Source organism: Schistocerca americana, chromosome 3 (assembly GCF_021461395.2).
Source record: "Schistocerca americana isolate TAMUIC-IGC-003095 chromosome 3, iqSchAmer2.1, whole genome shotgun sequence".
In the NCBI taxonomy this organism is placed as follows: Eukaryota; Metazoa; Arthropoda; class Insecta; order Orthoptera; family Acrididae; genus Schistocerca; species Schistocerca americana.
Window position 1 is genome coordinate 128154284 of NC_060121.1, and position 22201 is coordinate 128176484.

At 41.8% G+C, this 22201-nt stretch overlaps 1 protein-coding gene across 1 annotated transcript in view; it reads right to left on the reverse strand.

The window, feature by feature from the left end:
- The window catches only part of LOC124606333 (UDP-glucosyltransferase 2-like), a 76507-nt gene that overhangs the window by 23341 nt on the left and 30965 nt on the right, over positions 1-22201 (reverse strand). Inside the window, exons 2-3 of the mRNA XM_047138316.1 lie at positions 17808-17993; positions 13687-13877 (exon numbers count right to left, since the gene is read on the reverse strand). Coding sequence (XP_046994272.1) covers positions 13687-13877; positions 17808-17984 — 368 coding nt within the window. The 5' untranslated portion in view covers positions 17985-17993. The remainder of the gene's footprint in view (positions 1-13686; positions 13878-17807; positions 17994-22201) is intronic.

A 22201-nucleotide genomic window follows, 5' to 3' on the forward strand; every position in this document is an offset into this window, starting at 1 on the left:
TTCCTATTGTGGGTGCGTTGTGTCTATTTGTTCTTACACCCCTTACCATACATGTAACAAGGCGTGGGTCTAGGAGGGGGGGGGGGGGGGACGGTCCTCTCTGGAGAGGAAAAACAAACCAACCGCCCCTCCCACACAGAAATTAGAAAATTGTTTTAGCGCCCTACCAACGAGCAGGTCCACCCCCAGAAATGATATCACCCCTGGAAAACTATTTTAGCTATTACATGTCTGCTCTTCAGCGATAGGATATTATAGATTGTTTATCATGGCTAGAATTTGGGCAGAGTATCAGGGACTTTGGTAACGGCCTTGCCGCAGTGGATACACCGGTTCCCGTCAGATCAATGAAGTTAAGCGCTGTCCGGCGTGGCCGGCAATTGGATAGATGACCATCCAAGCCGCCATGAGCTGTTGCCATTTTTCGGGGTGCACTCGGCCTCGTGATGCCAATTAAGGAGCTACAAGACCGAATAGTAGCGGCTGCAGTCAAAGAAAACCATCATAACGACCGGGAGAGCGGTGTGCTGACCACATGCCCCTTCTATCTTCATCCTCATCTGATGATGACACCGCGGTCGGATGGTCCCGCTGGGCCACTTGTGGCCTCAAGACGGAGTGCTGTACTGTATCAGGGAGTTCAGCCAAAAATTGGAAGATGGAGGTGTGCCAACACCTTGCAGCTATGAGAGCTCGCTGGTCTGGGAATTAGGTTTAACACCATAAAAAGCCCGAATATGTCGAAGTGTTTTGATTTAGATGTCTTTAAAAAAGCGACAAACGTTTAAAAGCTGGTTCCCTCCTTTTACATCCCTAACTCTGACCAGAACGTATTCGCCTTTTTTTGCGCTATGATAGGAGAATTTTTCATTCTGGTTTCCAACTTTTACTCTATCATAATTCTAACATTAGACCACCACTGCTTGGCAATGGAGGTAGATTTTTGTTGATCCAGGCGACGACTGATCCGGTGCAGGTTACCGAATGAAGCTTTCACAAAACAAGACGACCGTTAATAACATGTTGCTTGTCTACTTTTAAAGTTGAACTGATTCGCACATGTCTGGAACTCAGAGTTGGTGCATGTAAAAACACTCAAAAAACTTGTGTGTTGCACGTAAAATCCGAATGAAGCTAAATTTTTGAAAGCGAGTTCTCAATTTTATCATAAGAATGCATTTTTTATTTATTTGATTCACTTTAAACCGCCTCCACTCATTCAGTTCACGTTAGAACGAATTTTATATGCTAGCTCCACGTTAATTGAGTCTTGATATTGGAAGAAGACTATCGGGTACAAAAAATTTCGTTCTGACTTTATCCACTTATCTATCTTCGTGGAACGTTTGAACCGATTCGTACGAGTTTAAAGTATGAAGTGGAGCGCTTCAAAAACCTTCCAGAAAAACGTGTGTTTTTGCACGTAAATGTGGCGCGTGTAAAAAGTCTCATAATAAACGCGTTTTTGTACGTAAATCCGAATGAAGCTAGATTTTCACGGTTAGGAATATTCCCAATGGCCAAAAGAACAATTCATATTGGATCTTCGCAACAAGCTATGGAATGCCAACCAACGCGATGCAAGATTAGTTTCTGCGTGATTCACAATATTGAAATTCAGCTTTCTAAATCAAAAGTGCCGAATTTGGTAGATTTTTGCTATAGTTTTCTTGATATGAAAATATGATGTTTCAAACCATCGTACCATTTATTTTCTGACTGCATCGTTTTGGGTATAATAAACTGGTTGGGATCGCTACGTTCGTGGTTAAAGGTAAGAAGATAAAAAATAGAGGCCGGAATATAAACGGTATCTCTCCAGAAGTGTTAAATATCCTATCATTTTCCTCCTAGTTACCAATCATGACATGCCACAATACCAGCAAATTCACGTCCGACTTATCCCACCTCCACACATTCTTAATGACCTCTCCCAACGCACCTTCCATAGTCTCTCTTTCCTAGACGGCGAAATCCGACCTAACACTTATCGTTCCTGTTAGAGATAACTCACACCTTCCCATCATTTCTGATCTTTGATTCCCTCCTCCTTTCCCGTCCTATCCTTTTCTCTCCTTCCTTATCCATGGTCCAGTCTCCATCGCAGTCACGTCTAACCGAAATCCAAGGAGTGCTACTATTCACTGTCCCACACCACACATCTCCCACATATCAACCCAGAAATTACGTTACCGGCGAACCCCTCACAACATTTAACCCTTCTATTCCCAGTTTACCCTTTCTCAGTACGCATCACGTTGGTAATTATTGTAACGTCTAGTAAGAAACAAAAACAACATATTATGTAGTAACGAGAAAATTATATGTATCATATTGTGTTATTGTATAAAATTATGTATTTTTTTTTATTATTTATTTTTGAGAATATCTGCGTCGGCGAGTAATGAAACCGCCATAGACGATAAATGTCGAACAAAGATTAAAATAAGTAACTAGTATATAATACGTGACGAATAGCAATTTCTTTGTCTTCTTCATCTGGGAGTCGAACGAGTAAGATATCCTGTGTCGTAGTAGCGAACGCTAGTGTCGCATTCTTTTGCCGAGACTAAGCAATGTACGCCATTACGTGTGAATTCACAAAGGTCTGTAATCACTGAGATATTTAAAGGTTTTAATAGAGTTGTTTAAATGAAAACTTGTATTATTTATTGTTAAGCTTGCTTGCATATTATCCCATCCTGTTGAGACATTTTTCAGTTATATAAATATTATCTGTGGTGCTGAGCTGCGTGGAGAACGAAGAGCCGCTGCCGCGGCGTATTTAAACGACTTACAATATAGTCGAGCATACCGCAAGGAAGCGGTAAAATAATAGTAAAATAATATTATTTCTTTTAGCTCCCAGACTGGCAGTGAAGATCAGCAGATTTTATGATGTGTTGCAGATTGACGCGGGCTGCTGATAGGATATAATTTACAGTGCAAATAATTTAATGTACCTTCAGAATCTGATAGGAATCTTGCTGTGCTCCGTTCTGATCTGGCAAACTTTATAGTGACAACGTATTTTTTAATGAGAGTCTCATGTTCTTGGGCTAGTCGTGGTATGAAATAGCATTTTAACGAGAAATAAAATCCACTGCGAACTTGTGTTTTTGAACGATCACACGGACTGTAACATCAGTGCTCATAGCAAAGTAATTTCAACTTTTAATCACTATGAAGTAGGGAAGATATATTGATTCTTAGCATGAGTTGCAGTTACGAAAAATCGTTCCTTAAATTGTAGGCCAGATACAGAACAATAAGATTTCCATATATACATTTTATTCCGCTAAAGGGTAATGATGATAAAGAAAAGCAAAGCACAGCATTATTAACAGATATTTCGCGGCTCTTTTCGTACATGCGACACCAAAAACGTGAAACTGTCGCCCAAAAACGCGGGGCCCGAATTTGCAGTGGCCACAAATATGAAATTTTATGTATTTTTCTTTCAGTGTTGATTGTTATGTATGTGTAGATATATATGTATTTAGTGATAAATGTATGTATGTATGTATATCATGATCAATGCTATGTATTAATGAATGTGTAAACACTCTTTCATGACAAAACGTACTACTGCAAACGAGTCTGAGAAGACGATCCTGATAGTACTGGGAAGCTGTAAAGACTACGTAATCCGGGGGCAGCCGAACCCCGAGATAAGATAAACTAAAGGTAAGACTACAGTGTAGTTGTCCTGTTTGTAGAAGTCGAGCACCAGTGAAGTGATCTCATTTCGCTAGTGGTGTGCATATTGTGCGTAGTTTGATGTTAGTGTTTGTGACAGGACAAAGTTGATGGTAGATAGTAATTTTTAGTGTGCAGTTAGTGTAGATAAATTAACGTATTTTGTGTGCAAGGGGCAAAACTGTCAGACTTTGTGGTTTAGTAAGCAATTTATGAATATGGTTAAGTTGCGTAGTCAACGTCCGAGCAATATGGATACTGAGGAACAACAATTAGTTAGTGCAGGAAATGTGGAACCGGGTACCTCAAGTAGTACTAGTACTCTCTTTGAGGATATAACATGTGAGAATGTGGGGGCAGGGGCACAGGAAGTGGTGCCACCGCCCACTAGTCCTCAAGGGGATGTAGAGAAAGAAGTTGTACCACCACCAGAAAAGCAGGAACCAGAGAGTGGTAATCTGCCTGGTGGGTATTCGCTTCAGGCTATATTAGAGCGCGTGCTGAATTACCAGGCAGAATTTGCGCAACAGCAAGTCGAGCGAGACCGCCAGCAAGCTGAGCGAGATCGCCGGCAAGCTGAGCGGGACCAGCAACTTGTGCAATCGTTAGAAAACATGAAAAAAGAGATTGCAGATATGAAACAGAATTATGAGTCGACACCTAAGGCCGTGCAGGAGCTGACTGAACAGGTCAACAACCTGCAAGTAGCAAACACTAACAGGGTAGACGAAATAGGTGTATTAGCCAATCGAGTAGAAAAGCTAGAAATAGATTCCACGCAGCTTGTAGAGCAGAAGTGGAACGAACAAGCAACTAAAATTGAAACAGAATTCAACTCATGGCTAGAAGTGAAGGAGTGTGAGATTGACAAGAACATTAATTCCAAAGTACAAGCAGCCATAGCAAATAGAGGCTCCGAATCGTTCAGTACCGCAGTGAATAGTCAGGTACAGAACGACGTGCAAACCATCAAACAACTACTCAGTGAGGATATTCCGCAGTGGCAAGTGAATATGAACAAACGGATATCCGACCTGGAGAAGGGTTTAGCACAAAGCAGAAAACATTTGGAACAGGAACCTCTGTCGCCAACAGCCCATGGTTTCGGCAACGCACAAACTTATACGCGATACAACAATGGGGAATCTGTAGTCGATAATGCGAAGAGCTGTAGCTTCGGTTCGGAGCACACAGCATATGTCCAAGGAGCAAAACCATGTAGTTCAAAAATATTAGTGGAAGAAAGTTTAATCAAAAATAGACAATTTCAAACGTTTACTACTGAACGGAAATCAGTACACCCAGTAGTATTCATAAAAAGCTTTAAAAATATCTTGCCCAGTGTGTGGAACGAAACACAGAAAATTCAATACGTAATGTCGTACATTCAAGGTGATGAAGCGTTGTGGGCTACAGAAGTAGCAGACAGCTGCATGACATATGAACAGTTCGAAAGGGCATTTCTATCGAAATATTGGTCGCCTTGTATACAAGAGCGGCTAAGAAAAGAAGTATATAATCCCGAACCGTACTCACCTCGTCTGGGGAATTTGAGACGGTATTTTGAAAAATATATAAACAAAACACGCTACTGGGACGAGCCTATATCACCAAGAGACATAATAAGACTACTAAAATCACATTTACCCATTCATATCAAAGAGAAATTAATACACGTACCAGAAAGCGATATGGAAAACTTCCTGTCTGTTCTAGATTCTATAGACTTGATACAGGAAGACGCAAAATCTGCGTGTGATGACTCGCGGAATAATGGGTCAGGATGTAAACATGACAGAAATAGTAGTGCACAAAACCACAACCATGGAAATGGTGGGGGTGGTAACAAGCGGCAAGAACATTCGCAAAATGGTAGTAATGGTAGAGGCCAGAACGGGTATAGACAAACAACTTATAACAAAAGGCGTCGATTTGACGACCGGTACGAATCTGGAATGTCAGGGACCAACCGCTGGAAAAATGCGCGAGGTCAGTGGCAGAGCAATTATAGTGATAGTAATCGAAATTGGCAGCAAAATCAGCGAAGAAGCCCAGAGCGACAGGGTAATGACCGGTATGACAACAATAGACCACCGCCGCAAAACGCGCCTATTGCGCAGCCGTGGCGGCCGACAAATCAGAGTGTACATATAGTGGAGGTCGCGGACAATAGCCTTCCAAGTACTTCACAAGCAACTAATCCAACAAACTAGAATCGGCCTCGATATGCTCTCCATCGATGGCCGAGGGATGGAGTGAGAGCAACACGAGTGATAATAATATACCTGGGATACGTATGCTGCGATACAACGATGGTGTCAGTATGGATAAAGATCTACTGAACGAACCACACGAATGTAAGAAAGATAATAACGAAAATGTGCAAGCTATTATCGAAGCGAAAATCAATGATGTTGCAGTGAATATAATCATCGACACAGGTGCCTCAGTAAGTGTAATGAGTATGGAGTTATTTAAGGCACTGGGAAAAGGACATAGCATTCCGACTTTCCCGGTTAATAATTGTAAGGTGTCTGGAGCCATAAGTGCACAGAGCCAATTAGTTAAATACCAGGTGCAGGTAGAGATTTGTAAGGAGGGCGAAGCCATAGTGAGCTCGTTCCTCATTGTTAAAGGACTAAAGGTGGCCTGCATTCTGGGAGTAGATTTTCTCCGTGAGAGGGACGCAGTGATCGACCTCTCCTTGGGGAAACTAAGCATAGTTAATACAGGTAGGAGGATTGAGTTGTCTATGATGAAATCGAAGGAGGTACTTGTGCCATGTTGTAATCGAATTAATATCAAATGTAGGAACCCCTGGGTACTACACCTCGATGATTTTTCACATGTAGCAGACCTCTATTACCCGAATTTAGAGGATCGAAATTTTGAAACAAATGTTGAGGCATTTCAAACCAAAGTGCAGGAATCTGAAGGTTTAAGCGGTAAACAAAAGCAACAGTTGACGCAGCTGCTATCGGAATACACTATGGTATTTACCGACCGACCAGGAATAGTCAAAGGGTACCACTATGACATAGAGGTGATGCCCCACAAAACATACTGTCGCGCAACTTACTCCATCCCTTGGTCGAGGAGGGAATTAGTAGCTAAAGAGATTCGGAAGATGTTAGAGTGGGATATCATTGAGCCCTCCTTCTCTCCATACAGTAGTCCTCTTGTAGCAGTGGCGAAAGCCAATGGAAAAATCCGGCTAGTGTTAGACGCGAGGGACATTAACAAAATTATCATACCTGTCCGGACTCGCCCTGAGAATTTAGATGAGCAGATACAAAAATTTCATGGAGCACAGTACTTGACCTCGGTCGATCTGAAAAGTTCATATTGGCAAATTCCCCTTACACCGGAATCCAGGAAGTACACAGCTTTCATATTCGGAGGGCGGAGTTACCAATTCAAGGTACTTCCCTTCGGATTGAATGTGAGTGCTGGAGTGTTTATTACTGCACTAGACACGGTACTGGGTCCAGACTTATTAGAAAAAATCACTGTATATGTTGATGATCTGGTAATCGCTACTGCTACTTGGGACGAACATATGGAATTGTTGCGTAGAGTACTAGAGAGATTTAAGCAAGCAGGTGTGACAGCAAACCTAGAAAAGTCAAAATTTGGACGAAATAAAATTAAATTTTTAGGCCATCTTATTACACCACTTGGTATACGCCCAAACAACAAAAAACTAGAGGCGATCCGAGAATTTCCAAGCCCCCGCACTAAGACGCAATTGAAAGCATTCCTTGGGCTCACGTCTTTTTTCAGAAGGTTCGTGCCCAATCAGTTGTTAAATGACGCGTCGCTACTAAATCTGCTACGAAAAAGTGTGCAGTGGGTTTGGACTGACAAATGTCAACAAGTTTTTGAAGCGATTAAAACCGCCCTACTGAATGCAAATATTTTGCAGCACCCAGATCTGTCAAAAGATTTTTGTCTTGCGACGGATTCATGTTCCTATGGCCTGGGAGCGTGCTTATTTCAGTGGGAGGAAGGAAACGACCCGACAACAATAAAGATTATCGGCTTCGCCAGTAGGACTTTAACTAGCTGCGAGAGAGCCTACTCGGCAACCGAACTGGAAGCACTTGCAGTAGTCTGGGCTGTGAAAAAGTTTAATTATTATTTACAAGGGAAGGAGATTAAAGTGTATAGTGACCACCAGGCGTTAAGTTTTTTGATGTCATGCAAACTATTCCATACTAGACTGAGGAGATGGATGCTTGTCTTACAAGAATACCGGATAAAGATTATGTACATAAAAGGCCAAGATAACGTAATAGCGGATGCTCTGTCGCGACTGCCGGTAGGATTACCGGATTTAGCAGAAATGTTAGAGCAATCCGCGGAGTATAAAGTGCTGTTAGTGCGTGACAATACTTACATGAAGGATTTTTTATATATATGTAAAAACCTGTGCGAATTACAAAGAGCAGATCCGATGTGGAAAAAAATCATTAATAATATTGAAGAGGGTGTTAACAATAGAGATGAGCAAGGTTTTAAAATAGTGAACCATATTTTGTATCATAAACTTAATACGAAAGAAGACTGCTGGGCGGTATGTATACCTAACCAGTCGGTAAAAGTTATGATATGGCACACGCACTTGGCATGGAACCCTGAGAGAGAGAGTCTTGACTAGCCAAACATGGACTCTGTAATATGCAACAATTATGTGATGTTTGCTGCCAGTAGTGATATGAGAACGACACTGGAGCATAAGCTAATCAAAAAACAAGCCCGTTCCGTGGAAAATCCGCTTTGTATATAACAATGCTTCAATTGAAGCCTGTGTACTTGGTACACGCCCTTGAATATTCATTACGCGATACGCGAATTAAGTCAACCAATGTGGAACCTACACTGTAGTCATATAGGAAAAATCATTAAAAATAATGCTAGTGCTAAATGAAGTATTTATTGATCAATATGCCCAAGTCAAGCTGTCATGCACATGGTAAAATCTGTTTGATAGATGGGTGATAACCAGGCAAGCTACACTGATAAGAAAATTAAAAAATTTCACAAAAGGGCTATATACGCCTAGTAACAATATGAAAAGTGTGTTGTGATAAGGTAAAAACAAATAGACGCCATGTAGATGAGAGTGAGTATGCGAAGAACAGTTAAAAGGTATTAAAAAATAAACTGTGTGCATAAACAATGGAGGAAAGGACGGAATATTGTGTGTAGCAGGGACAGAAAATGACTGTTGTATCTGCACCAATATATACGTCGATAAGTCTAGTGTTGAGTGACAGACTGTCCTAGTGCAGTGCTCAACGAACAACAGACAGTGTATAAAAACAGTAGTTATTGATCCGTTCGGAGTCGAGTTAAACGAACCTAGCTCGACGGGGACATGTAGTATGTGTGTTACGAAACATTTTCACGTGTTGAAAGACGCTCTGGCAGTGTACCAACCGTGGAGTGAGTGAAAATGTGTAGTACAATGTGCGTGTGACGAACCTTGAATACCAGTGTCACAATGCCACAAGAAACCTGTTATCACGCCAAACCATCCTGTGCATACCAGTGAAGCGACGGCTTACTGAACAATAATCGCTTTTAACAAGTTGCATCTTCTTCCACAGCTAGTAATCTGTGTCCTTAAAGGCAGTACACCGTTGTGGAATGTTTGTTTCATGCGCTACAACGGGGAGCCATGTGGAGAAGCCGAGACGAGTGCCGTGCCGCCAGCCAGCCGGTCGCGGTAAACCACTGCCACTCACCGACATCGGCGAATGGTTCGCCGCGGTTCGCGACTGCTTGGGCGCCACGTCAGCACGACGTCGCTGTTACTGAGAGCAGGTCGTCGAACCCAGCGGCCGTCGGCACGCGGCGTTCCAGACGACGCGACTCAACAATTGCTTCGCGCCGCCAGCTCCGTACAACATTGTTGTCATTCAAATGAACTACCAAATATGTGTTTAATGCACTAACATGAATAGGGTTTAGTGGACACGAAACGACGTGACAAACATTTGTTTTTTTTTCTTGAGTTATTCAATACGGACCCAAAGTATTCATTGGTTCAGTGATATGTAGATATAACATGTTTTCGTCATGTTAATGAAGTATACTCGCATGAATGCTAGACATTTTAAACCAATTGTCGCGAGTAAATGCAAGGACGATTCATGATACTACTGTAAAAATGTGTAATAAGTGACTTTCATTACAATCCAAAACACAAATATTATATGGGTAACAAAGAGACTAAAGGTTTAACATGCTCTCACAAATAGCCTTTGTTATATGTGAACATTGGATAGAATCTGAACTTTTTGTGATCAAACTGGGTATTAAAACAAACCAGACGAGATGACCATGGCTCCGGCGCAGTTTTCCCAGGTTTTCTGATCGCACGTAGCCCGAATGGGGGAGCCAAATAAACGTAATGACCCTGGGACTAGGTTTATGGTCACCTCGCAAAGTGTAAGAACAGTATAAAAAGTGTAATTAAACCTACAGTGTAAAAGAACTAAGAAGTTTAAAGTGAATGTTCTAACCAAGGTAACAGACAATAACCAAACAGACGTTAGTGGCAGCATATTGCCGAACATTCTTAACGTTAGTCAATTGCTGCCAGGGGGCATTGTAACGTCTAGTAAGAAACAAAAACAACATATTATGTAGTAACGAGAAAATTATATGTATCATATTGTGTTATTGTATAAAATTATGTATTTTTTTTATTATTTATTTTTGAGAATATCTGCTTCGGCGAGTAATGAAACCGCCACAGACGATAAATGTCGAACAAAGATTAAAATAAGTAACTAGTATATAATACGTGACGAATAGCAATTTCTTTGTCTTCTTCATCTGGGAGTCGAACGAGTAAGATATCCTGTGTCGTAGTAGCGAACGCTAGTGTAGCATTCTTTTGTCGAGACTAAGCAATGTACGCCATTACGTGTGAATTCACAAAGGTCTGTAATCACTGAGATATTTAAAGGTTTTAATAGAGTTGTTTAAATGAAAACTTGTATTATTTATTGTTAAGCTTGCTTGCATATTATCCCATCCTGTTGAGACATTTTTCAGTTATATAAATATTATCTGTGGTGCTGAGCTGCGTGGAGAACGAAGAGCCGCTGCCGCGGCGTATTTAAACGACTTACAATATAGTCGAGCATACCGCAAGGAAGCGGTAAAATAATAGTAAAATAATATTATTTCTTTTAGCTCCCAGACTGGCAGTGAAGATCAGCAGATTTTATGATGTGTTGCAGATTGACGCGGGCTGCTGATAGGATATAATTTACAGTGCAAATAATTTAATGTACCTTCAGAATCTGATAGGAATCTTGCTGTGCTCCGTTCTGATCTGGCAAACTTTATAGTGACAACGTATTTTTTAATGAGAGTCTCATGTTCTTGGGCTAGTCGTGGTATGAAATAGCATTTTAACGAGAAATAAAATCCACTGCGAACTTGTGTTTTTGAACGATCACACGGACTGTAACATCAGTGCTCATAACAAAGTAATTTCAACTTTTAATCACTATGAAGTAGGGAAGATATATTGATTCTTAGCATGAGTTGCAGTTACGAAAAATCGTTCCTTAAATTGTAGGCCAGATACAGAACAATAAGACTTCCACATATACATTTTATTCCGCTAAAGGGTAATGATGATAAAGAAAAGCAAAGCACAGCATTGCTAAAAGTATTTCACGTAACTCTTTTCGTAAATGTGTTGTTACAAAGAGAATAAATAAACCAAAGAGCAACAATTTTACAATCCGCGAGAGAGTTGGACGTGAAATTATCCCTCTCCTCGTCATTGTGTTTCGTCACTAGTATTGTTTAGTGATCGGTTTGGGGGAACTTCATAGTGCACAATGGATTAAGATTCTACTACTGCTTATATAATTTGTCAAAAAATATTATTGAATCAAAATAAGAAAACCATTACCACGAGATTAGAATCAAACTTCAACCTTCATGAACCTTGGACAACATTCCGTGTGCGCTAACATTAGCCTTGCAACATGCGACCGGAAGCTCGGGAGCCACTACATCTGATGACCCAGCATTAACGACTGCCGCGTTAGCTCGTGCACTCAAGGGCAAGGGCATGCAACCTTGAAACTCGTGGCTGAGCCCATAGAGATGTTTAAGCGTGAGGCGTCGCACCTCCCAGAGGTTGCACTTGTTCTCTTATCGATCGAGATGCAGCAACGGTGACCTCACAACATTCAACTTAGTGCAGCGAACTAACGTGGTTCGTTCTCATCGTAATAAAAACCATTAATTTCGTGTTTCAAAATGCAACAAATAGTTTTTAACAAATTTCAAAACTTGTAATTTTTTTGTTTTCATGTTAAAATGGTTCTGAACACTATGGGACATAACATCTGAGGTAACCAGTCGCCTAGAACTTAGAACTACTTACACGTAACTAACCTAAGGACATCACACACATCCATGCCCGAAACATGATTCGAGCCTCCGGCCAAAACGACCGGTATGTTAAAAACTATAATTGTGTGCTCTGTGAAATTTCAATACGCTATTAAAAAACTGGATGTCATAAGCATAGCTGAAAGTTAAACACCCAAAGCATGCGTGTGCTACTGTTGGCAGCAGAATTTGATGTAGAAGCTGAAGGTGGAGAGGAAGGTGGAGAGAGTAACGAGGAAAGTGGACAGAGTAACGAGGAAGGTGGAGAGAGAAAGAGGAAGGTGGAGAGAGTAACGAGGAAGATGGAGAGAGTAAACAGGGAGGTGGAGAGAGAGAAGAGGAAGGTGGAGAGAGAGAAGAGGAAGGTGGAGAGAGGAAAGAGGAAGGTGGAGAGAGGAAAGAGGAAGGTGGAGAGAGGAAAGAGGAAGGTGGAGAGAGGAAAGAGGAAGGTGGAGAGAGGAAAGAGGAAGGTGGAGAGAGGAAAGAGGAAGGTGGAGAGAGGAAAGAGGAAGGTGGAGAGAGCAAAGAGGAAGGTGGAGAGAGGAAAGAGGAAGGTGGAGAGAGGAAAGAGGAAGGTGGAGAGAGGAAAGAGGAAGGTGCAGAGAGGAAAGAGGAAGGTGGAGAGAGGAAGGTGGAGAGAGTGAAGAGGAAGGTGGAGAGAGGAAAGAGGAAGGTGGAGAGAGGAAAGAGGAAGGTGGAGAGAGGAAAGAGGAAGGTGGAGAGAGGAAAGAGGAAGGTGGGGAGAGGAAAGAGGAAGGTGGGGAGAGGAAAGAGGAAGGTGGAGAGAGGCAAGAGGGAGAGAGGAAAGAGGAAGGTGGAAAAAGGGAAGAGGAAGGTGGGGAGAGGAAAGAGGTTGGAGAGAGGAAAGACGAAGGTGGAGAGAGGAAAGAGGAAGGTGGAGAGAGGGAAGAGGAAGGTGGAGAGAGGAAAGAGGAAGGTGGAGAGAGGAAAGAGGAAGGTGGAGAGAGGAAAGAGGAAGGTGGAGAGAGGAAAGAGGAAGGTGGAGAGAGGAAAGAGGAAGGTGGTGAGAGGAAAGAGGTTGGAGAGAGGAAAGAGAAAGGTGGAGAGAGGAAAGAGGAAGGTGGAGAGAGGAAAGAGGAAGGTGGAGAGAGGAAAGTGGAAGGTGAAGAGAGGAAAGAGGAAGGTGGAGAGAGGAAAGAGGAAGGTGGAGAGAGGAAAGAGGAAGGTGGAGAGAGGAAAGAGGAAGGTGGAGAGAGGGAAGAGAAAGGTGGAGAGAGGAAAGAGGAAGGTGGAGAGAGGAAAGAGGAAGGTGGAGAGAGGGAAGGTGGAGAGGGAAGGTGGAGAGAGGGGAGAGGAAGGTGGAGAGAGGAAAGAGGAAGGTGGAGAGAGGAAAGAGGAAGGTGGAGAGAGGAAAGAGGAAGGTGGAGAGAGGAAAGAGGAATGTGGAGAGAGGAAAGAGGAAGGTGGAGAAAGAGGAATGTGGAGAGAGGAAAGAGGAAGGTGGAGAAAGAGGAAGGTGGAGAGAGGGAAGAGGAAGTTGGAAAGAGGAAGAATAGAAGACTGAGAAGTAGTAAGACTGACAGAGCAGCTACATACTTTATGAATTCCACCATCTCTGGAGCACTCAGCTCGCTCTCACAAATACCACGGAACTGTTCCTTCCACGAATATATATTATCGGTTGCTGTCAAATGAACCATCGTCATCCAGTCCCAGGTGGTTGCGCTTGTTCTCAGAAACTTGTACGACGCAGATATGTCAACTTCTGTAAAGTTGGCGATGCTTTTCTGGAAGTAGAAATAATCATAATGTATAACGGGTATTTGAGGAGACGTTCAGAGACAAAGTATTTAATTTCTTACAGTTATATAAGTTTCATAGTAACAGCCAATGTAGATCTCTATAGTATCCTGGTATCCAAAATTAAAGCGACAAGCCGCTATTTCTCTGTGTTGTGTCTAATTCACGGTATAACCACGCAAAATGTCAACGCATTTCTGTACGATCGTGTTCCGCATGGAAGATGGCATTCTGGTCAATGGACAACCACGTCAATTATGACCTAAGTGCACTTATCAAACGGGGTAATGTTTGCTGGGTAGTCCCATATCCACAATGGCGCTGTATACAGTCACTTATGGTGCAGTATGGCACAAAGAAGACGCCTACCAGACCCTCTGCCGTGGAGGGCCATAAGAAAAATGGGAGCAGGACAGTCGCAAACTGACGTGATCCGTGTGCTTAATGTAAATCGTTCTGTTGTTTCTCTGATGTGGCGACAACTTATAGAGACCGAAACAGTATTCCGAAGACCAGGGCACGGCCGACCACGTGTGATAATAAAGAGAAAGGAGAAGACAGTTATTTGGCCATAGGGGCAAGACGGTACTGCCTTAGTACTGCACGGCAACTGGAATCAGACCTCGCAGCATCCGATGGACGTGTTGTATCGAGACAAACGGTACACAGAAGGCTTCGGCAAAGTGGCCTTCATTGTTGGAGACTTGCTGTATGTGTACCTCTCATACGTCTTCACAGAAGGCAACGTCTGGAGTCGTCAACATACCACCTGCGCAGTCGAACAGTGCGCCAATGTTCTTTTCATAGGTGAGTCCCGATTTGGTCTGGAGAGTGATTCTTGTCGCATTCGCATCTGGAGGGAACGTGGAACACGATTTTGGGACCCAAACATTATGGAAAGAGACCGATATCGAGGACGATCTCTAATGTTGTGGGCAAGGATTATATTGACCACATGGACACTTCTTCATGAAATTCTGTGGGTGAATCGGCAAAGTTTAACAGCTGTCAGGTATCACGATGAGATCTTGGGACCTCATGTGCGATTGTTTAGTGGTGCTGTGGCCCCAGACTTCATATTGATGGACAATAATGATGGACGTCAAAGAGCAAGAGCTGTTTTCTTGGAAACGGAAGATGTTGCACGCATGGCGTGACCTGTTCGCTCTTTCGATTTCAGTCACATAGGGCATGTCTGGGGTGAACTAGAAAGAGGGACTGCATCATTTCAGCATCCATCAACCACTCTGCAAAACTTGCCAGCAGCTCTCCAGGAAGAATGGGAGTTATTGCCTCAATATGAGACTGCTGACGTCACTCTAAGCATGCCCCATTGTTGTCAGGCCTGTACTGCAGCCAGACATTGTAACACCACATGCTGAGAACATTAACCAGCTGGCGGAACTTGTGTGCAAATCCGGTAAGTTGGAATAAACGAAGAACGTTTTTGTCTACCGTTATGCATATTGCAGTTGTTTACGTTTTGTGTTCTTTACATTGTTTCTACTTTATTATGAGTGGTTCACTCTGTTTTGTGGCAAACTAAACGCAACCTTGCAAAATTTCCGTTTGTTGCTTTAATTTTGGAGACCAGTGTAATTTACACTAATTTAATGTAGATGCAATAAGAAAAGCTTCTCGTGTATTGTGCGTTACGCTACTGTCGACTTGTGAGAAAGATTTACAAAGATGAAGCAGTTACCTATGAGAAATGTCACCGCCTTAAAAATCGAATGAACTTCCAGTCCCCATCGACAAGATGGATAACGATAATCTTTAGCAGGTACGTTGCCGCCATCAAGGGGAAAAGTTCAGTGTTTCCTATAACCGACCGTTCGGAAAGCCATACGGGAAATATCGAAGCAGAAATGATACTGCTTGCAATTACAACAAATTTTAACACTCGACTACTGAGTCTTTAGGATCTTATGGAGGAGGATGGTCTTACAAGACAACATTCGCACATGTTAATAAACGAGATTGATGAAACTTAGCGAGTATGTGGAATATTAAAATACTGCGATACATACTTTTTGGTTTTTGTGTAATTTCACTTTGAATGGATAAAACACATGCCATAAGGTAATTCGACACATTACGTTTAGTGTGAATATCTTCGAACCTATGATATATAAAAATGTGTTTCAAATGAAAGTTTTTCACAGGACCCCGCCCTTTTCTTACAGTTTTCAAGGAAACTAATGGAGAGTTTGGACCTAGAATTTGAGAATCTCTTTTTGAAGTCCTAAATGTTCTTGTGTCAGCATCGACAAATGGTGAACTACCGTCTGACTATTTGACAGAAGTTTTCTCTCCCAGTCTGGGAGACACGTCGATACTATTGTAAGATTCTTGAGCTCGTCAGTGTAAAAGAACCGTTTTGAACCTCGTACCTGATGAGGATTTTGTTCATCTGGTGATCCCAAAAGGCGGGATGTGACGTGTGCATCCGTTGGCTATAAATTGCATTTGATATTGGAAAAACATCGTGAGAAGGTTTTCAGATCTAGTTCTGCTGACTGATTATGATATCAATTTCCAATTGAGGTACGATATAATGACGCTGAAGCCACCAGTACATAATCAGTTCTGTCCGCCAAGGTTTTCCAGTGTCCTGAAATATGCGTGAGACAAATCAGGATATTTAGACGCTAGCCTGTCAGAATCTGAGAATCCTGCTGAATTTTATGAATATCCTGATTTGTGTCAGGCACATTTAGACGCTAGCCTGTCAGAATCTGAGGATCCTGCTGAATTTTATGTTCTATTTTGTTGTCTATCGTGTGCATTATGTGAAGAAATTTAGTTCATTTTATGCAGATGTGAAAAACTTACATTCTAACTTTTTCTTCACATATTGTCGGAATTTAAATGATTTTGTATCATAACAATGAGCTACTTATAATTTTCAGTTGGCAAAATACAGGGGTGTGAAACAGTAAACTAAAAAACAAAAAATTAATTGAAAACATAAAATTTAAAACATTAAAAAATAAATAAAACAAATAATTACAATAATAATGAACATTTAGGTATTTTAATTAGCTATGGTGAAAATATTCTGATGGCACACTGTGTACAGCTTTTTACAAAGTTCGTATTTCAGAGACCAGCTATATTACTCATGGTTGGATGTGGTGTGAAAGCTTCCTTAATTTGTGTTATAACAAGCATTTTCATTTTTCAAAATAAATTAATAGTGGTGGGATATTTTGTGAAATTTCAAATTAGTACAGAAGTTGATTGTTCGGTTTCCAAGAATGTTAACTACCTTTCAGTTTTTTTTACGAAACATTTTTGTGTTTCACAGTTTCAAAAATATTCCCTCTAAATCCAATACTCGATATTACCTTCTGGGATGCAGAAATTTGCGGAAGGGTTGCACTTGAACGATTCTCTTCCGTCGTAGTTGGTCCCATTCCTGCAGGATCTTTACCGGCCGCACCGATGTCCGAGCCTTGATGTTTTACCAGATTTTTGGTATTCACGGTACACTCGTGAAATGGTCGTACGGGAAAATCCCCACATCGTCGCTACCTTGGAGATGCTGTGTTCCATCGCTCGTGCGCCGACTATAACACCACGTTCAAACTTACTTAAATGTGTTAACCTGCCATTGTAGCAGCAGTAAACGACCTAACAACTGCGTCAGACACTTGTTTTATACAGGCGTTGCCGACCTCAGTGCCATATTCTTCCTGTTCACGTGTCTCTGCATTTGAATACGCATGGCTATACCAGTTTCTTTCGCGCTTCAGTGTAGATGCTAGATAGGACGCGGAGGTTCTTTTCATCACATATTTTCAGCTGTTACACTTGTTCTGCTAGTTCTAAATTATTACTGGTGTTGCGTCCACAATTTAAGTTTAACGACAGTTTGCCCACCGCAGTCTTTGAACAGACGAGAAATGAGGTACCTTGGACGGGTCGGTGGTGATGAAGGTGACCTGGTGGCCTCTCTTGGCCAGCTCCAGACTTATCATCCTGAGGGGTAGTTGGTGGCTGACGGCCGGGAACGCCACGGCGGACAGGATCTTGGCCGCATCCGAGGCTCCCAGCACCGACAGCATCACCAGCAACAGGCCGGTCATCATGGCGGTCGCCTGCCGACAACCAATAGCTGTACTGCACTCGTTACACACGCTCACGTCTTGATGACAGCTTATGCGGCTGTTATGAATGATCCAACAAATCCCAGTATATAATCTTCACCATATTACAAGTGCAGTAGAAGCAGTGAAACGATATACGTATCACACAGCAAGATAACATGACACTGCTGAAGCAAGAAGTAGATCGTTAGGGCAGCTAGTATAAAAGAGAGGCGAAGGCTTGGGACTAGAGACAGAATTGTAGATTGAAAAAATGTTGAATGTGGAAACGTCAAAGACAGAACAGGAAACATGTAAAATTTGTGTATAGCAAAAACGCAGCAAATTAATTGATTAGATGTAATAGGAACTCGACCGAGCGAGGTGGCGCAGTGGTTAGACACTGGACTCGCATTCGGGAGGACGACGGTTCAATCCCGCGTCCGGCCATCCTGATTTAGGTTTTCCGTGATTTCCCTAAATCACTTCAGGCAAATGCCGGGATGGTTCCTTTCAAAGGGCACGGCCGACTTCCTTCCCCGTCCTTCCCTAATCCGATGAGACCGATGACCTCGCTGTCTGGTCTCCTTCCCCGAAAACAACCAACCAACCAACTAATAGGAACTCAAGAGGACATGAAAGCACTTGATAGGAGATAGGTTCGCCACCATCAGCCATTCGACATACAACAGGCTCCTTTCAGATTTCTCCATGCATTAAGGTCCAGTTTCGTCTACACCGTTTCCAATACATCATGGTCTTTTCTTGTCTGTTGGAAGCCAGCAAGGAACTTCCTTGGGCTATCTATTTTCTTATCTCTTGGAAGCCAGCAATAAACTTACTTGTGCTATCTACCCTCCATTCGTCTGGCTACACGTCCGTTTGACTTTAATGACGCTCATAGTTAAGTGTTCTTATCGCCTATCTCCCAAGGAATTATTCGTTCTCATGTCTCCACCAGTAACGTTTGACTTGTCTCTCAGAAATCTCGCTGAAAAACTTCGTTTTTTAATGGTTTCCACGCCAAAGGTGACTTGTTTTCATTTAGCTGTGTGCTTTATAGTTTACATTCTTAAGTTTCTTGCCTATTTCTGTATTTACTGGGCACAGTCCCACATTTTAATAACAACTGAGTGTAGAGTTCCGTCGTCTTTCGTATGGATAGGGACGACAGTAGTTGAGTCTGGATGATAGCTAAGTTATGACCCTTCGCTCACAGCTCAAGGTGCTGCTGGGTTTGATCACACATCTTGAGGCTGTTGCCAATGGGCTTCAATTTGAGGGCCAGACATGGGTATCTAAGAGACATCCAGCATGTCCCATGTGTCCCCCAATCAGTTCACTATTGTGGCTGCTCTGGTTACACCCATGGACGAGTAGAAGCCGCTTGAAAGGCCATCCTGCGTCGTCTTACAACCAAGTGTCAGTGTCTGTTAAACATATTGAGTCACATGCAATTGTTTGCTCTGTTTCAGAAGAAGCATATTGGCCTTCAAGATACGGGAGTTCACAGAAAACGAGGTAGATGGGAGTTCCAATATTAGCCATGTAATAGGTATCTTTAGAGATACGGCAGTAAAGGAGCTGTGTACTTTCTGGTGCATTTTTCACCATATCTACATCTGTGTCATAAGGGTTCAAGGAGATTTATGACCTTATTAGTATAATTTGATCCTAATCGGACAATTTATGAATTTATTAGCGGAATTTACTAACAAATTAGCATAGTTTGACAATAATCTCTGAAATTATATTAATTTATGACCCAAATTTACGATTCAGTTAGCATAATTTTTTACCCAATCACACCTTCTCTTGAATATGACCTGCTCCCTCACACCTCTAGGCCAAGGGGAATTCAAGGGCAGTTATCCTAGTGGATATCTGAAGGTCAAAGATATCGGGCAAGATGGTAGAACTTTGAAATGTCAGAGCCAGTCCGAAGATGTTTGCCTATATTATGTCACAAGCAAATATGACGAGTGAGACGGCTGACGGTCAAAGAGTCAGAAAGATGTATTCATAAAGTGTCATATGAATTGCTATGACGTCACTTGCCATTGATAGTTCCCACTTCCCTGCTCCTCCTCCCACCAAGAGGAATCACTTCCTGCACCTGACACTATGATTTATAACATGATACAACAGAGAGTGTGCCCACCCCTCCTCTCCCTAAGAGGAATCATGTCCTACAGCTGATGAGAATGGTGGCTTGTAAACAGATCTTTCATATATATCCTAATGTAGTAAACGTCGTCGAACCCACCACTTTCGACAAGTACACCAGAGTGTGATCACTCCCCATTAGTACTTCCAGTAAATACAGATATTTTGTTCTCCCCATTCGTATTAAGATTTTTTTCCACATATTGTGTGAAGTAATTTGGAGGCCCTAATTGCACTTTAGCAATAGTTTATTCTGGTTTGAGTAGCACTTTGTACTTTTCCTGTGTCACATACAACAGTTTCCTTTTTATGAAATTGATCTCCTTTTCCAGTTTCAACATTAACCACCCTAAAGGACTAATTTCTTCAATAGGGCTTACCTTAAGTCTGTTTGATACATGGATTCTTTTTCTGAAGACTTTTGGAGCCACATTATTTATAAGAACAGCAACAATTTATGGTACTTTTTCTTAAGACCTATGGAATAGCACCAAGCACATCATCCAGTCCACCACATGTTGATACAAATAACATCTTTTTTTAAGCAGACCCAGACGCGAAGAGAGACTTTTATATTGATCCTAGAGATACGGTATAACCTAATGTAGTAAATTCCTTCCAACCCATCATTTTCCAAAAGTCGACCATTTGATCACAGCATTAGAATTTACAGTGAAAGCAGGTATCTTGTATTCCAAATCTACATCCAGAATTTTCCATAATCTATGTGTAAATGTATATGCAAATGAAAAAAGTTTTTTGTACCAGAATACATGTATTCTTATCCACTACCCTACCAGGCATGACTTGGTGTTTTTAGCATCGAACCGAGATACAGATGACCAACCCAGCCATACTATCTACAAAGTGCTTGCAGGAGCATCTTTTCCTCCTCCTCCTCCTCTAAATGTATACACAGAAAAAATACCATGAACACAGTGCTACATGCCAAAGAAACCCCATATATACACTAAAACACATGGACTGTGGTGGAGGTGGATTGCTAACTTAAGCTATTTATAATACATCTCTACATCTCCTGCTTCTTACAAAATCTCACTCCACACCACCTAACAAAGGCGACATCCGTTCTTACTTCATCATATATTATTCACATAGAATACCGATCAACTTCTACTGTCAAAGCTTTGTATATTCGTACTCTTAACGATGCAAGATGTATGTGGCAGAGGGAAATAATGTTCTAGGAACAGATTTTATCCAATTATAAAGACATAACACATTGCCCAGCATCACGATTGTGTGTGTGTATGCGTCGCAAGTGCCCCATGCGTCCAGGGTATCGTTCAGATGGGGATCCACTTGTGCCACATCTGGGTACAGTTTGGAGGTGGATCCACCCCTGTTGCATGCAGGCCTTTGTTAGGTGGCGGTGTGCTTTTTATACAAATTATCAGCATGTCCTGACTCTCAAGCACACTACTATATACAGTAAATGACACTAACAATAACTGGCATAACACACAAAGAATAACACACAATATACCATGTGGTTTGTTTGTGATTGTTTGCTTCATGGACATGTGGAATCGGAGACAAGGGTAATGGGGTTCCTGACGTGGGTGCTGCAAGCTAAGGAGCTGGACATCACTGTCAATCAACCGATTGTCAAGCACTAGGAGAAGAAGCCGTCGTTATTGTGACCATTTCCTGTGCCTATTATTAAAATATGAAATTGAGTTGTAAGTATTCAAATGAAAAATGTTCCATTTGTAAAATGAAGTGGGTCTCCGTTAGTATTCAGCGGAAAGCACTGCATATAAATGTGAAGGTTCGGTATATGTCGTCTTCTGTAACCATATATAAATGTCGTAAAATAAAACATCGAGACAGAATTATTTGGGAGATGTATACACCCGAATTATGAATTTCGTTCCCAACGTATTTACTTTGAAGAAAGTACTAACCTAACCAACTATAACAAGAGGATGTAACCTGAAGGACTGACATATTCTGACTACAGGAAACTACCATGACGTTTAATATGTTTGAAAAGTACTACCTACGACTACCGAAAATTTATGTTGGACAGA